General features: G+C 36.3%; 1 protein-coding gene across 11 annotated transcripts in view; it reads left to right on the plus strand.

Moving 5' to 3' along the window:
* B3GALNT1 (beta-1,3-N-acetylgalactosaminyltransferase 1 (globoside blood group)) overlaps positions 1–17,583 on the plus strand; it is a 33,313-nt gene extending 15,730 nt beyond the window's left edge. For 9 of the 11 annotated variants that reach the window (XM_029215185.1, XM_029215191.1, XM_029215192.1 and 6 more), the window contains 4 exons: positions 10,364–10,428; positions 13,017–13,106; positions 13,796–13,854; positions 15,752–17,583. In XM_029215185.1, coding sequence (XP_029071018.1) covers positions 13,817–13,854; positions 15,752–16,781 — 1,068 coding nt within the window. In that variant the 5' untranslated portion in view covers positions 10,364–10,428; positions 13,017–13,106; positions 13,796–13,816 and the 3' untranslated portion in view covers positions 16,782–17,583. The remainder of the gene's footprint in view (positions 1–10,363; positions 10,429–13,016; positions 13,107–13,795; positions 13,855–15,751) is intronic. The other 2 variants (XM_029215196.1, XM_029215195.1) reach the window with 2 other exon arrangements.
* The last annotated feature ends 269 nt before the right edge of the window (positions 17,584–17,852 follow it).

The raw sequence follows: 17,852 nt of genomic DNA on the forward strand, positions 1-17,852 counted from the left end.
GTTCTGTGCTTAATAACTGAGATGTTGGTTCCTTCTCTGAGGACAGTGGTTTCATTTGATGGTTAAAGCATTTGCACGCTTAATAAATCTGGAAGCTGACAACTGTTTTGTCTCTGTAGGTTTTCTGGGCTTTTCTATTATTTGAGATGTTTCTTCAGCTGTTGTTGATCAGCCACCAAATCAACAATAATTACTGGTGGCCTGCTGTGCACCCAGCGTTGTGCTAAACTTGTAAGACAGAGAAGATGGTTTGCTTAATGTAAATTATTTAGAATCTAGTTGGTGAATGCGTGTGCAGTTAATACAATCACAAGTTTATTTTTTATAAAATGGAAATTATTTTTAAATTATAAATATAATTTATTTGTTGACGGTGCTATGTGACATTATTATTTAAGAAGTCAGTAATAAAATAACAGTGTCCATATTGGGCCTTTTTATATTTTTCTGTGCATTGATGTTTTTGGTTTTTCTTTCTGTCCCTCCCCTGGGACATGGGATTTAGAACAGTGTCAGGGTTCAGCCTTCCTAAGTCCTGTGGTCCCACTGTCAGGGAATGAGCCAATCCCAAATCTCAGGCTAGGCCAGCTTGATTTCTGTGCCCTCATAGTGTGTGCATTTATCTGCGTGGCTGAATGTCATTTAACTTCAGAAACTACAGAGTGCCCTAGTGCTGACTGGTTAATTCATGTTCTCCACATAAACCTCACAGTAAGTAAATTGGTATTGATGATTTATATCTGGAAGGAGACACTTTTGAGAAGTTAACTTCTCCAGGGTCACACAGCCATTAAGTGCTGCAGACAAGATTGAGGGTGAGCCATCTAACTGCATTTTTATTATGCTTCTTTTCCTGTTTTGATAAATTTAAATTACAAAGAAAGCTATAAATATAAGAGAAGGCCTATTTTTCTGTCACCCTGAATTAACAACTGCTAATATTTTAGAGTATTTGTGTCTAATCTATTTTTTCCCATTTTCCCCACACACCCCCTTCATTCCTTCACAGTGACACCCACACTGCTTAGGGTGGAAGGTGTTCCTGCGGTCCCTTTAAAAAATAGTTTTATAGCTGCTTCTGAAAGCTTACCGTTTCTTGTGTGTGGTTTAAAACTGTTTATCTAAATGGTGTCTTTTATATATGTGTAATCATTCAACTTGTATTTTTTACTCAACTTTTTATTTTCAAATTGTTACACTATGTACAAATCCAGTAACTATCTTGTAGGATTCCACTGGAAGACAGACCAGCTTTTATTTATCTGTTATCTTATGGATAGACCATTAGGTTACCTCGAATTTTCCACTTTTGTAGTCCCCCTAATGAGCACGCTTCTACATGTCTCCACATGTGTACACGTATGAGAGTTTTTCTAGGGTGTGTTCCCAGAAGAGGAGTGACTGGTTTTCAGTTTTGCTAGATGCAGCCCTGTTCCTTACCAGAGGGGCTGCAACAGTTTGTGCTTCACAGTGTGTGACAAATAGCATTTACTCCAGTACCTGATTAATATTAGACTTCGAGATTTTTCGATGGTTTAAAAATTTTGTATCTGACTTTAATTTGCATTTCCCTGATTACTATTGAGATCAACCCTCTTTTCATGTGCGTTGGCCACTCTTTATTTCCTCTTCTGTGAGCTTCTTGTTCATGTCACTCATTTTCCTTTTGATTTGTAAGTTTTATATAAACTTCATATAAACAGAAAATAATGACAGCAGATTATGACAAATGTATATTATATAATGAATATATATCCAGTCCTTTGTTTTTACTTGTTGTAAATATCTTCTCTGAGCCTGTGGCTCATCAATTTTTTTAAAAAATATTTTATTTTATTTTATTTTATTATTTTTGGTGGCACCACGTGACATGCAGGATCTTAGTTCCCTGAGCAGGGATCAAACCCACGCCCCCTGCAGTGGAAGCATGGAGTCTTAACCACTGGACCACCAGGGAAGTCCCATGTGGCTCCTCTTTTAACTGTGTTCATGGTGTCTTGTCTTATAAGTAGTTTTATATTTTGTTGTGACCCAATCTGTTTCGCCTTTCTTTTATGGGATATGCTTTTTGTGACTTGTTTACAAAGACTTTCCCTGTGCTAAGGTCACAAATCTATTCTGTATTTCTTATCGTGGTATTGGTTTTGCTTTTTTTACATTTAATTCTTTTATTGACTCGGTATTTTATTTTGGAAATATGAATATAATTTTATTTTTTCCACATTTATTCCAAAACAGTTTATTGAATCCTTTCCCCATTGGTTTGAAGAGCCACCTCTGCCATTTTTCAAGTCCCTATGGATGGGTGGGTTTATTTCTGGTCTTGTTATCCAGCTGTTTAATACATTGTTCTATTCCTCTGGTTTAATTACTGAGCTCTGCAAAATATTTGATAACACCAAATCCACCCGAACACCAACTTCATTCTTGGTTCTCAAAATTTTGGTGGTTATTCCTAGATCATTAAGTTCCTTTCACATAATCCTATGAATTTATTGATCAGTTTGGGGAAGTGGAATCTTACATTGGAATTTTCTTATCCCCGAACACGTTATCTCTCTTGTTTATTCACATCTTTTTTATACTCTTCAGAAATTTTTTTAGTTTTCTACATCAGTGTTCGGCACATCTTTTGTTACCTTTATTTGACGCTGTAGTTTTTGTTGCTATTGTGTTTTTTGTGTTAGATTTTTATTTTATTTATTGTTTTAATGTTTCTGATTTGTATGTAAGCTCATATCCAGCATCTTGGTAAACTTGTTAGTTCAGGCTTCCCTGGTGGTGCAGTGGTTGAGAGTCTACCTGCCGATGCAGGGGACACGGGTTCGTGCCCCAGTCCGGGAAGATTCCACATGCCGCGGAGCGGCTGGTCCCATGAGCCATGGCCGCTGAGCCTGCACGTCCAGAGCCTGTGCTCCGCAACAGGAGAGGCCACAGCAGTGAGAGGCCTGCATACCGCAAAAAAAAAAAAAAAAACCTGTTAGTTCTTTTATGTCATCTTTTTCCCCTTGAGTTTTCTATGTAGATGATTATATAATATGAAAATAAGGGCAGTTTTTTCTCTTCCTTGACAATTTTTATATCATATTTCCTCTTCTTGTTTAGTAAGGGTCACTAGAAAAACACTGAATAGTAGAAGTGATAGAGGGCATCCTTGTCTTTTTCCTGACTTTAATGGAAATACTTCTGAAGTTTCATCATTAAGTTTGCTATGGTTTCTTCAATAGGTTAAGGAACTTCCTTTCTATTCCTAATTTTTTCTTTTTAATAATCACCTGTATTGGTTTTTCATTATTTTCTGTTTTATCTTTATTATTCCTTTTATTTTCTTAGTAATAACATAGGAATTTTTAAAATTTCTTATACTCAGATCATTTATTTTCAATCTGTTTTTTAAAATATGTTATCTGTTAATGCTGATGAAAGAAGACAGACTAAAAACTCTGCATAACATATCATTTCATTTATGTGACATTCTGGTAAAGGCAAAAATATAGGGATGAAAAATATCAGTGGTTGCCTGCACCACTGGGGATTGGATTGATTGGGGGAAGGATTGATTACAAAGGGACACCAGTAGAATGTTTGTTGTGATGGAACTGTTTAATATCTTGATTGTGCTGGTGGTTACATAAGCGTCAAAACTTACAGAACAGTACAACAAAAAGGATGAATTTTACTGTACGTAAATTATAAGCCAGTAAAAAAAAATCACATGGATACAAAAAATATATCACATGGATACAAAAAATACATAAAGTAATTCTACTTTTTAAAAAAGGTACATTATTTTTATGTTTTCTTTTTTCTTTTTTTATAAATTTATTTTTGGCTGCATTGGGTCTTCGTTGCTGTGCACGGGCTTTCTCTAGTTGCAGTGAGTAGGGGCTACTCTTTGTTGCGATGTGCATGCTTCTCATTGCGGTGGCTTCTCTTGTTGCAGAGCATGGGCTCTAGGCATGTGGGCTTCAGTAGTTGTGGCGCTCAGGCTCAGTAGTTGTGGCTTGCGGGCTCTAGAGCACAGGCTCAGTAGTTGTGCATGGGCTTAGTTCCTCTGCAGCATGTGGGATCTTCCTGAACCAGGGATCGAACCCTTGTCTCTTGCATTGGGAAGTGGATTGTTAACCACTGTGCCACCAGGGAAGTCCTAAAAAAGTACATTATTTTTAAAAGTTAATTTTCTGTAAGGATTGTTTTAGTAATACCCAGTGCATCTTCATATGTAGTACTTTTTAAATGAGGAGGGAAAAATTTTTGTTTTCATTGTTTTGAATTTTAATGTATTCAAGTATAAGAGTCAAAATAATATTTAAAAAAATATATAGGTAACAATGTAATATAACAAAGTGATATTACTAAGTAATATAACAAAGTGATGCCAAGTAGTATAACAAAGTAGTATAAAAAGGAGTGCTCTCACCTTTCTTTCTTATCCACCACGTTCCTCTCTGTCCACTATGTGTGTCTTTCCACTGTTTTTCATATGTACATACAAATATTGGTTTTATTTTGTATTCCTTTCTAACACAAAAGTTAACATATTATAAACATTGTTCTATATCTTACTTCTTCACTTGATGTATTCTAGAAATCTTTCCATGTCAGTACTTAGAGAACATCCTTATTCTTTTTTTTTTAACTGCTGTAAAGTTTTCTATTGGGTGGATGTATCATGGTTTATGTATGAAATCTCTCATTGTGATCCCTTGGCTTATTTTTAATTATTTACTGTTACAAACAATTTTGCAGCCAATAACCTTATATACATGCATCATTTTGGACATATGCACCTGTATCTGAAATAAACTTCAGGAACAAAATTACTGATAAAATAATAAAAGTATTTGTAATTTGTATAAGTATGTATTTCCAAACTGCCCTCCATAGAGGTGTTACCACTTTTTACTCTACCAGAAATACATGAGAGAGGGAATTTTTTTCTTTTCTTAACTCTCTTTAGTTTTTATCACTGAAATATTTTAAATTATGTATAGATATTGTGACATTCTACTCCTAAGTATATCAGTGTATGACTCTTAAAAATAGGAAAATATTTTTTAAATTAAAAAAATTTTTAACAGCTTTATTGAGGTATGACTTACATACCATATAATTATTTCATTTTAATTATACAACTGAATGGTTTTTACTAAATTTACAGGGTTCTGCAACCATTACCACAGTCAAATTTTAAAATATTTCCATTACCCTAAAAAGATCCTTTATGTCCATTTGTAGTCAGTCACGGATCCACCCCCAGGTAACCACTAACCTACTGCCTATAGGGGCATTTCATATGATAATATGGTCTTTTGTGTTGGGTTTCATTTACTTAGCATAATGTTTTTTAGGTTCACCCATTTTCTGAATTCTTTTTTTTTTTTCTTGAAGTGTAGTTAATTTACAATGTTGTGTTAGTTTCTGGTGTACAGCAAAGTGATTCATTTATATATGTGTGTGTGTGTGTGTCTGTGTGTGTGTGTATAAATATATATATACACACACATATATATATACACACACATAAATATTCTTTTTCATTATGGTTTATTACAGGATATTGGATATAGTTCCTTGTGCTATACAGTAGGAACTTCTTTATTTCCTTTATATATTGTAGTTTGTATCTGCTAATCCCAGACTCCTAATTTATCCCACATCCCCTTTCCCCTTTGGTAACCATAAGTTTGTTTTCTGTGTTGGTGAGTCTGTTTCTGTTTTGTAAATAAGTTCATTCGTATCATATTTTAGATTCCACATATAGATGATGCCATATGATACTTGTTTTTCTCTGTCTGACTTCATTTAATGTGATAATCTCTAGGTCCATCCATGTTGCTGCAAATGACATTATTTCACTCTTTTCTGTGGCTGAGTAGCATTCCATTGTATTCCACATTTTCTTTATCCATTCATCTGTCAATGGAAATTTAGGGTTGCTTCCACGTCTTGGCTATTGTAAATAGTGCTGCTGTGAACATTGGGGTGCGTGTATCTTTTCAAACTAGAGTTTTTTTCAGGATATATGATGAGGAGCGGGTTTGCTGTATCATATGGTAACTCTAGTTTTAGTTTTTTAAGGAACTTCCATACTGCTTTCCATAGTGGCTGCAGCAGTTTGCATTCTCACCAACAGTGTAGAAGGGTTCCCTTTTCTCCACTCCCTCTCCAGCATTTATTATTTGTAGACTTTTTGATAATGACCATTCTGACCAGTGTGAGGTGATACCTCATTGTAGTTTTGATTTGTAGTTCTCTAATAATTAGTGAAGTTGAGCATCCTTTCATGTGCCTATTGGCCAGCTATATGTTTTCTTTGGAGAAATGTCTGTTTAGGTCTTCTGCCCATTTTTTTTACTGGGTTGTTTGTTTTTTTGTAACTGAGTTGTATGAACTTTTTGTATATTTTGGAAATTAAGCCCTTGTCAGTTACATCGTTTTCAGATATTTTTCCCAGTCTGTAATTTGTCTTTTTGTTTTGTTTATAGTTTCTTTTGCTTTGCAAAAGCCTGTAAGTTTAATTATATCCCATTTGCTTATTTTTGCTTTTATTTCTATTGCCTTGGGAGACTGACCTAAGAAAACGTTGCTACAATTTATGTCAGAGAATGTTTTGCCTATGTTCTCTTTTAGGAGTTTTATGGTGTCAAATCTTATATATAAAGTCTTTAAGCCATCTTGAGTTTATTTTTGTGTATGGTGTGAGGGAGTGTTCTAACTTCATTGGTTTACATGCGGCTGTCCAGCTTTCCCAACACCACTTGCTGAAGAGACTGTCTTTTCTCCATTGTATATTCTTGTCTCCTTTCAAAGATTAATTGACTATAGGTGTATAGGTTTATTTTTGGGCTTTCTGTTCTGTTCCATTGATCCATATGTCTGTTTTTGTGCCAGTACCATGCTGATTTTTGTTGTTGGTTTTTTTTTTTTTTTTGCGGTATGCAGGCCTCTCACTGTTGTGGCCTCTCCCGTTGCGGAGCACAGGCTCTGGATGTGCAGGCTCAGTGGCCATGGCTCATGGGCCCAGCCGCTCCGCGGCATGTGGAATCTTCCCGGACTGGGGCATGAACCCGTGTCCCCTGCATCGGCAGGCGGACTCTCAACCACTGCGCCACCAGGGAAGCCCATGCTGTTTTGATTACTGTAGCTTTGTAGTATTGTCTGAAGTCTGGGACAGTTATGCCTCCAGCTTTGATCTTTTTTCTCAGGATTGCTTTGGTAATTCTGGGTCTTTTGTGATTCCATATAAATTTTAGGATTATTTGTTCTGGTTCTGTGAAAAATGTCATGTGTAATTTGATAGGGATCACATTAAATCTGTAGATTGTCTTGGGTAGTATGGCCATTTTAACAATATTAATTCTTCTAATCCAATAGCATGGTATATCTTTCCATTTCTTTGAATCAGCTTCAGTTTCCTTTATCAATGTCTTATGGTTCTCAATATATAAGTCTTTCTCCTTGGTGAGGTTTATTCCTAAGTGTTTTTCTTTTTTGGTGCAATTTTATAAGGGATTTTTTAAAAAACTTTCCCTTTCTACATTTCATTGTTAGTGTAAAGAAATGCAACAGATTTCTGTACGGTGATTTTGTATCCTGCTAACATACTGAGTTTGTTTATCAGTTCTAGTAGTTTTTGTGTGGAGTTTTTTATGTATGGTATCATGTCATCTACATATAATGACAATTTTTACATCTTCCTTTCCAACTTGGATACCTTTTATTTCTTTTTCTTCTCTGATTGCCATGGCTAGGACTTCCAATACTACGTTGAATAGAAGTGGTGAGAGTGGGCATCCTTGTCTTCTTCCAGATTTTAGTGAGAAGGTTTTAAGCTTTTTACCAAGTATTATGTTGGCTGTGGGTTTGTCAAAAATAGCTTTTATTATGTTGAGATATGTTCCCTCTGTACTCACTTTGATAAGAGTTATTAACATGAATGTATGTTGAATTTTATCAGACGCTTTTTCTGCATCTGTTGAAATGATCATGTGGTTTTGTCTTTTCTTTCTTTCGTGGATGTGGTGTGTCACATTGATTGATTTGCATATGCTGAACCACCCTTGTGACCCTGGGTTGAATGAATCCAACTTGATCATGTTGTATGATCTTTTTTTTGTGTTCTTGAATTCGGTTTGCTAGTATTTTGTTGAGAATTTTTGCATCTATATTCATTAAAGATATTGGCCTGTAATTTTCTTTTTTGGTGCTTTGTCTGATTTTGGTATCAGGGTGATAGTGGCTTCATAGAATGACTTTGGGAGTGTTCCCTCCTCTTCAGTCTTTTGGAAGAGTTTGAGAACGATTGGTATAAGTTCTTCTTTGTATGTTTGGTAAATTCCCCAGTGAAGCCATCCCCATGTTCTGAATTCTTAAATAAAATGTTATAGCCAAACAAAGTATCAGTACTTTGTTTCTTTTTACAGCTGAATAGTATTCCATTGTATGGATATAGCACATTTATTTACCCAGGAACATTTTCAGTTAACATCATCACACCTAACAAAATAAATAATCCTTTTCACATCACCTAATATCAACATTGTCTTCAGTTTCTGCAGGATCCAGTCTGGGATCATACACTGCAATTGTGTATGTCTCTTAATCTCTTTTAATATTGAGGCATCCCTTGTTTTACGGGATTGACTAGCTGTAGACACCATGCTAGTTGTCCCATAGAACACCCCACTTCCTGGGTTTGTTGGAGTGTTTCTCTGTGGAGTTCTTAGCTTGTTCTTCTGTTCTCTGTATTTCATATAAAATGTGATTAGATTCCAGTTAAACATTTTGGCTAGGATGTACACTTCACATTGTATCTCATTTGGAGACACATAGTATGTGTTTGTTCCATTATTTATGCTGAGATTGATGATTGGATGAGAGTGGCAGCATTCCTTCACTGTGAATTTTATGTTTTTTTCAGTCCTTACAAGTGAAAAGTAATCTTTGTGGTGTTACTTTGGTACCATACAATGTCTAATTCCCCATCAATCTTTAATTTGATGATTAAAACACTGATTGATAATCATTGCCTGAATCAGTAATTTCATGAAAGGTTGCAACATGATAGTTTTCTTATTCTGTCATCCTGTCTACATTCATAATTGGCAGTTTTCTATAAAGAAGAGCTTCTCCTTTTCACTTGGAGCTATTTGTCTTCCCTGAACTACAAATCACTCTTTAAAACAAAACAACAAGAGAAAAAATTTGACTTGTCTTCTCCCCCAGTAATTTTCAAGTAAGGGACTGGTATAATATCTTCCTCATTGAAATGTTATACATTGCTGGTATTCAGTTGCATGTATTTTATGATTACCACTGTGGTGTTCTCTTTAAGTTTATGGATTAAACAGAAGTTGGGTGTGTAAGGGTTTTGAGTTTCCTGACAGGATTTTTTGTCTGTTTGTTGATGTGTTTTTCAAGATATGTTTTGGTAGTTAAGCTGAAATAATACTGTGATCAGATAATGGGGCCTGTGTTAAATTAAGTTTTGAATTTTGGAGACAGCTTATGTAACCTAATATGATCAGTTTTCTTTTTAGTATAATCATTTTATTTATTTTTATATATTTGTTTTTTTTTGGCTCACTGGGTCTTTGTTGCTGCACACGGGCTTTCTCTAGTTGCAGCGAGCGGTGGCTTCTCTTGTTGAGGAGCATGGGCTCTAGGCATGTGGGCTTCAGTAGTTGCAGCATGCAGGCTCAGTAGTTGTGGCATGCAGGCCCCAGAGCATGCGGGCTTCGGTAGTTGTGGCATGCAGGCTCAGCAGTTGTGGTGCATGGGCTTAGTTACCCCGCGGCCTGTGGGATCTTCCCAGACCAAGGATCAAACCCGTGTCCCCTGCATTGGCAGGTGGATTCTTAACCACTGTGCCACCAGGGAAGCCCATAATCAGTTTTTTAGTAAATGTTTCGTGTGGTCTTGAAAAGAATATTCCTGTTCTTTTTAATTGAATGAAAGGTACTAAATCAAGACTATTAATAATAATAATAATTTTATTTGAAACACTTCCATCCTTATTTTTTTCTGCTTGATGTATTTAGTTATTTAGAGAGATTTGTTAAAAATCTCCTATTAGGATTATAGATTTTCCCATTTGTACTCATACTTTTCAGAGTTGGCTTTATGTATTTTGAGACTATGTTTCTGTTTCTATAGCTTCATGATTGTTAAATTATCTTGATCTGTGTGGAATGTATATGTTGGTTCCTTTTATTAGTAACAAAATCTCCTTGTCCCTTTTAAATGCTGTTCATTTAAATACATGATGTTAATAAATAACTACAGCAGATTTCTGATTGGCATTTTCCTGATTTTTAAAAAATTTCCTAATTTTTAAACTTTTTGTGTTGTTTTGTTTTAGGCATGTATCTTATAAGTAGTATATGGCAGAGTTTTAAGCCAATCTGAGAGTCTGTTTTCCAGTAGGTGAGTTTACGTTTATATTTACTCTGATATCGGATGCATTTAAATTTACTTTTGCCACCTCCTTCTGTGGTTTTCCATTTGCCATGCATTTTCTCTGCTTTTTTCCTTTTTTCCTGCCCTCTGTTGAGTTGATAGCTTGCTTTGTTTCTTTTATTTCTTAATCTGTGTGGAATGTATATGTTCAGTATCTGTTCTTTCAGGGTCGTCACTCTAAAGGTTAATACACATTATTAAATGAAACTCTTTTTAAAGCAACCACATCATTTTTATATAGTATTTTGGTTTCACTTTTTTAACCACACCAAAAAACACTGTTTTTGTTCTTCGCTCTCTCTCTCTCTCCTTTTACTATGTATATTTATTAGTTTTCATTATCTTTCAATAATCTCTTTACTTACCTTTGTTTCTTGAATTCCGTTCCTTGCTCCTGAGTTCATTTTTCTTCATACTAAAATACATTCCCTTGGTACTCCTTTTAGCTAGACCTTGTGCACTTTATAAGTCCTAGTCCATTTCACAGTGTTTTTATTTCGCCTTCATTTTACTTGAACTCTAAAATTCACCTGTAAAATATGTACAGTAAAACCAGTTGGCCCACAATATAGGGTTATTGGGGGGAACTAATAAAATTTGTTGAAATACTTTATAAACGGTTTTGTGTGTGTACGTAATGCTATTATTATTAGCTAATATACATCCTATTAGAGTTATATTAGAATTACAGTGTTTTGAATGGATTTTAAAAATCATTGCTTACTGTACTTAGTTAATATTTACTGAGACAAAAGAGAATAATACCTACTAGAAATATCATGAATTGTACATGCTCACACCTTGGGAGAAGAGATGAGATAAGGTGAAACTCGGGATCCTAACTGCTAGCTTAGGGTTACTCCTGTTCATTGGAACTTTGAGATACGCAAGCAGGAAGTCCAATTTTTTTACTTTGTTTTTATCTATTTACAAAGACAGTACACAAATAGTGTGGAAAATCCAAATGATAAAAGAAAGAGAGAAAGAAATCTTCCAGGAAGTCCATAGAATTGAAACCATTGACATATTGGGACACATCCTTCCAGACATCTTGCTCTGCATGTGTGGCTATGTGGATTCTGGAGACTTGTCTTTTCATCTTTCAAAAGGAATCATACTACATATGCAATTTTGCTACTGCATTTTTCACTAAGTAATATATCAAGAGAATATAGCTAAGTATCATTGCATGTAATGAACAAATGTATACCGTTATATGGATGTATCATAATTTTGTTTAACCAGTTCCCTATTGGGAGACTTTAAAATAATTTTTTATATTATAAATTATGCACAGTTGCCTGATTATTTCTTTAAGATAAATTGCTAGCAGTGATACTGGTCAAAGAGTGTGCACATTCAAGTCTTTGATACATGTTTAATAAATCTCTCCAAAAAGTGCACAAGAATGCCTCTTTTCCTCACACAAACTAAGTATTGTCATTTTTCCCCCTTAATTTTCCAGTTTCAGATTTTTGTCAATATCTCTGCTTACTTGTGAGTTTGAATATCTTTTCTTGTTTTATCGTTCATTTGTAATTCTTTTGAGAACTTCCCCTTTGGCTGTTTATTCTCTTTTTGCATTCATCCATTTCTTATTAAGCTGTATGAACTCTTATTTGGCTTATAAATTATTATAAATATCTTATTTTTTCCCTGTTTTTTTTTAATCTTTTAACCTTGTTTGTGCTTTTTATCGCGTTGTTTTTTTGCTTTTCAACCTTGTTCAAGAACTTTATGAAATTTTTATTTGATCAAAATTTCCTTTATGAGTTCTGGGTTGTTTCCTTAGATGGGATAACAGAAAGTTCTTCCCCGCTTCAAAATTGTTAAATGTTCATTTGTATATTTTGTGTGTCTGTGCTCCTAGCAGTTTATTTTTCTCCCATTTGAATCTTTAATCCATTTGGAGTGTTTTTGGTATAAGGAGTGATACATATCAGTGCCTTCCTGTTTGTCACATCCTGTTCTGGTTTTTAAATTTGACTGATGAAAATCAATATATGAGCATCGTAAAGCATGGCAGGAATTGAGATGTGCTTCATAGTTTTCAGTTTACTAATGTGTCTTGGGTATTTGTAAGTAGAGATAGAGGTTCAAAGGGGAGGGAGTGGATTGGGAAGTGGTAGTTGACAGTCTCATGTCAGGGTTACCTTCTGTGTATGTGTGTGGAACAGAGAATTAAAGAGAGGATACCAGCAGAGTGTCTCTTAGAAGTTTTGTGTTTCACTTTTAGTGACCCTGAGTTCTTTATGGAAGTGGAAGTGGAACTGGTAGGATGTCATAGTGGAAGGGAAGTGGAACTGGTAGGATGTCGTAAGACACCATCTGACGTGAGGACTTAGAGGTTTTACGTCTTGAATACCAAGTGCTCTTCTTCCCTGATGAACCCATGAACTCTCTGAATTCTGTGGATTCGTGGGCTTTTTTTAACGTTTTATTTCAGCATATGTTCAGAAAGAAATTGGAATGGGGAAGGGGTTCCGTTCCCCTCTTTGACGTCTAATTCCCTGACCCATAAGTAGATGCTGTTAAGTTTCTTACGTATCTTACAGAAATTTCAAGCACTGTTTTTGACTACTTGCTACTGAATGTTCAGTCGATGAAATTGAAGGTCTTTCACTCAGAAGAAATAAATCAAGAAGGTAAGAAATAAAATCTTTTGACGCTTTGAAACATTCATCAAGTAAGAAGAATTCATCAAGATTATTTCTTTAGGATAATCCCTTTTGACAATAAAAATCAATTTAGTGAACATAAACAGGATGGAATAGCCGCAAAGGGTAGAACACGGGCCATCTGTTAATTCACACTGTGTTAACATCTTCATTCTGTAGAGATGAGGAAACTGAGGCTTCCAGAAGTAAGTAACATACCCATAGCTCTCCCTGGTTGGCAAAGGACAGAACTAGGTGTGGGCTCTGGTCTCTGCCTTTGGAGCCACCTGTGTTGTGGGTAACCTGAAGTCTGTTCCAGCCAGTCTTTGAAAGACCTTCCCCCACTTTTGGAATAGATAGTTCCTGTTCTTTTTGCTGCTACTTTATTTTCTTCGTAGGCCATAAGCAGTAGACATCATAACTACAGACACAATTTCACATTTATGAACTGTGGCTTGTAGAATGCATATAGGATAACTTTTATAGTAAGATTTGCTGTTTTTGAGTTCTTCCCATTATTGAAGAGTAGCCAGGCCTCCATTGCCTGTGTGCAGTTATACATGAAGCCCCTTACTCAGATGCTTTCCTTCCATTTGTCCGAAATTTGTTATAATGTGCCAATTTGTTAGGATGAGACGTAAAACTGCCATTTGATAACAGTTGTAATAAATGTACAGGTCATCGATGGCTGAGATTGGATGGAGCTCCCTAGGGTTGTGCTGTGTCTAGTAGCCAGGTGAGGAGAAAGTGTAAGAAGATATTAATTCCTTCCATAATTCTCGTTCTAGGTCTATTTTGTTTCAGCTTTTTCTGGGAGCTAGCTGTGTAAGGCTAGTAAGGGGGAGAAAGGAGGATGGGGGTGGGATGGATAGACCTACATTTTATGTTTATACAAATAGAAATAGCACATCAGACAGGCCAGTGTTCGTTGCACTCTTGCTGTAGGTCTCTGTCTTGTACTTTGACTCTTGTCAAAAGAAAAATGTTCTTTCCGACAAGGTCATAGAATATAAGTGGAAAGGCAAGACACATATACATGAAACCAAACTAGAGAGTTTGCCGAAACATTCCATTGTACTGTGTGACTTAAAATATAAAAAACATTAGAGGTAGGAAAGGATATCGTAGCAAGAAGTAATCAGGGCAGGTAAGATATGGCCAGAGGGAAAGGACAAAGAGTCTTGAGATCCTGTCATTTTTATATGTATTAAGAGGCAGAAGAACTGTATGTCCAAAGACCTAAGATTGCCCCAAGGTAGAACCCTTGGTAGACCAGCCTTTCCATATAATGACATTAATGTATGCCCTCCATAGCAAATTCTGGGTTCCCAGGATCTCTCCCCCAGTTGATTGTGGGTGAAAGGGCACGGTCAGAAGCTTCCTCAACCTGCCCTTCATGTTGTTGATCTGTCCCTCATTCTCAAGTTCCTTAGCATTTGACGTAAACAGTCTGTACTACATTGCTGTGACATGTTTACACGTTGCCTTGGGATTTGCACTCCTCCCATTGCCTTCTTCCTTTGGCCTCCTTAGTGCCTGGTGCAGTCTGTGGATGTTGAAGTTCTAGTAAACACTTAGTATATGAATGTCTTTGGACTGAGGCCCATGATCATGGCACCAGGAAAGCCCTGTGGGATCCCGAATTGTAAACCAACCTTATCCTTGGGATCCAAAGCAGAGCTGAGGCTGCGACCGTGAATGCACTGTGTCTCCTAGCTCAGTTTTCTTGTCTCAGCTAGAAGTTCCCTGTAAAAGCAAGTGTTCTAGGAGGTTCCATCCCATGATTCTGATCTGGTGCAGGATTTCTGAACAGGGAAGTTAGATTAGATTAGATGGGAGTAAGATTAGAATGGGAAACTCACAAAAACTCATACTATGGGCAGGCCTTTGATTTAAGCACTTGCTGTCCAAACTCTGCATTGAGTTCAGCTAGTGAGGTAGAAAGGGGGCTGGGGTGGTATTTTGGGCAGGTAAAAGCTGTTTCATAGTCTTGTGCATTTGAAAACTCCAGAGATGGTTACCCTTCTTGTGTTTAGAGGCCTCACCTTTCAGGGGAAGCATCTCCACCTTTATCTCATCCCATATCAAGCAGGTCACTGTGAATAATTGTAGCTGTTGGGTTTTTCTTACTCCGGATTTGCTAGAATTCACATCAGATCACACAGCTGAGAAAGACCCTTGGTTTATTTGGACATGTTGCTGATAATATCTCTTTGCATTAATGATTTTATTCTAGATATCCAGAGGGACAGAAAAAGATGAGTAATGGGGGAGTTACAAGATAAATCTACAGTAAAAAATAAAGCAAACTGCTTCTCTTCTTTACCATTATGAAAAAGAAGTAAAGAATTATTTCAACAGTTAGGTCAAACAAGAAGTATTAATTTTCCTCAAATAATTGGGGATATGTTTTTAACATTGATCTTGATGTAAAAAGCTGAAACATACTTTTGGTTGTTGGTATCCGTTTGCTTCTAGTTAAATGAAGTTAAGTAGATTCAGGTCAGGATTTTTGGTTTTGCTTTGGAGCTTTTGTTCTCCCAACTCTTCTTCCTTAAGTAGACGATCAGGTATCATTTGAAAATGTGTTTTGGGCGGTGGCACGCTAAGCAGGTCTTTGATAAATCTTCCAGAACCCGAGGCTCGCGTGCTCCTGAGTTGCTGTGCACGGCCCCAGCGCTCCTGACCACTCTTCCGGGTAGGATGTCGCTGAGATCCCTGAAATGGAGCCTCCTGCTGCTGTCACTCCTGAGCTTCCTGGTGATGTGGTACCTCAGTCTTCCCCACTACAATGTGATAGAACGCGTGAACTGTATGCACTTCTATGAGTATGAGCCCATTTACAGACAAGACTTCCGCTTCACACTTCGAGAGCATTCGAACTGCTCTCATCAAAACCCATTTCTGGTCATCCTGGTGACCTCACACCCCTCAGATGTGAAAGCCAGACAGGCCATTAGAGTTACTTGGGGTGAAAAGAAGTCTTGGTGGGGATATGAGGTTCTCACATTTTTCTTATTAGGCCAGCAGGCTGAAAGGGAAGACAAAATGTTAGCATTATCCTTAGAGGATGAACACCTCCTTTATGGCGACATAATAAGACAAGATTTTTTAGACACGTACAATAACCTGACCTTGAAAACGATTATGGCATTTAGGTGGGTAACTGAGTTTTGCCCCAACGCCAGGTACATCATGAAGACAGACACTGATGTCTTCATCAATACTGGCAATTTAGTGAAGTATCTCTTAAATTTAAACCACTCAGAGAAGTTTTTCACAGGTTATCCTCTAATTGATAACTATTCTTATAGGGGATTTTACCAAAAAACCCATATTTCATACCAGGAGTATCCCTTCAAGGTGTTTCCTCCCTACTGCAGTGGATTGGGTTATATAATGTCCAGAGATTTGGTGCCAAGAATCTATGAAATGATGAGTCACGTAAAACCCATCAAGTTTGAAGATGTTTATGTTGGGATCTGTTTGAATTTATTAAAAGTGGACATTCATATTCCAGAAGACACCAACCTTTTCTTTTTATATAGGATCCATTTGGATGTCTGTCAACTCAGACGCGTGATTGCAGCCCATGGCTTTTCTTCCAAGGAAATTATCACATTTTGGCAGGTTATGCTAAGGAACACCACATGCCATTATTAATTTGACATTCTACTCAAGGCCTAGAGAAGGGAGGGATACTTTGTGGAAAACGTTAAGGTTACACTATGAAATCTCCAATGGAAAACTCATGGGAAGGTCACTGTGTGGCTTACACGGAACTGAAACTCATGAAGAGGCTATAGGCTGGAGACTGGAGGGTTGTACTTGACCTGTGGTTTATTTTGACAACAATCAAGTCAGGCCTTTTAAAGGTGATGTTCAGAGGAATTAAACATCTTATAAAGGAATGGGAGGTTTCTGTTAATAAAACTCATAGGACCAAACAGTTTGAACGTGTCGTTCTATAGATTAAAACTTCTTAAATGGGTTTCATTGAATTATAAGCTCATTTGTCCATAATAACAAAGCAGTGTGGAGTATTATTCATTGAACAGTCTAGTCAGTTCAGGGTTTTGTGTATATCTTACATGGATTACAGTTTTTTAAAATATATAGTTGTGTGTAAAACAAGTGAAGTTATGCTGAACAAAATTTCATCTCTTTTTGGTCATTTGGAAGATACTTCAGGATGTTGCAGTATTTCAGTTATCAATTATTATTTAATGTTACTTAAAGTTTTGCACTTTTATGGGTGTTTGAATGTTATGGTTGTTTCAATACTGTATAAACAGAATAGTGAAAAATCACTCTTTATATTTAAACTTCTTTTCCAGTTACTTCACTGATGAGTTTATTATGAATAGCTCCATTAATGTGTAGATATTGGTCATTATTGCATATCAGTAATCTCCTGAACTTTGATAAATATTTCTTCGTGGTAATATGGAGAAGAATTAAAGCAAGAAGATCTAAATTATTGTCTTGTTTTTAAAAATATAATCCCTGGTGTTTTTAGATGTCACTTCATCTGTCTCATTGTTCCACATGGAAATTAGGAGTAATGTAAAGTGCCAGGCAGCATGTTTCCTTTTGGAAAGGACTCTGAAGCCAAAAAGAAAAGAGAGAACGTGATCGCCAGAATATTATGAAAGGAGTGGCATATTTCAGTGCTTGAGCTGGAAGGAGAAGACTAAAGATTCAAGTTGCATTGTTAACTGCTCCGTGTTTTTT

Source organism: Monodon monoceros, unplaced genomic scaffold (assembly GCF_005190385.1).
Source record: "Monodon monoceros isolate NGI ecotype Baffin Bay Population unplaced genomic scaffold, NGI_Narwhal_1 Super_Scaffold_11, whole genome shotgun sequence".
In the NCBI taxonomy this organism is placed as follows: Eukaryota; Metazoa; Chordata; class Mammalia; order Artiodactyla; family Monodontidae; genus Monodon; species Monodon monoceros.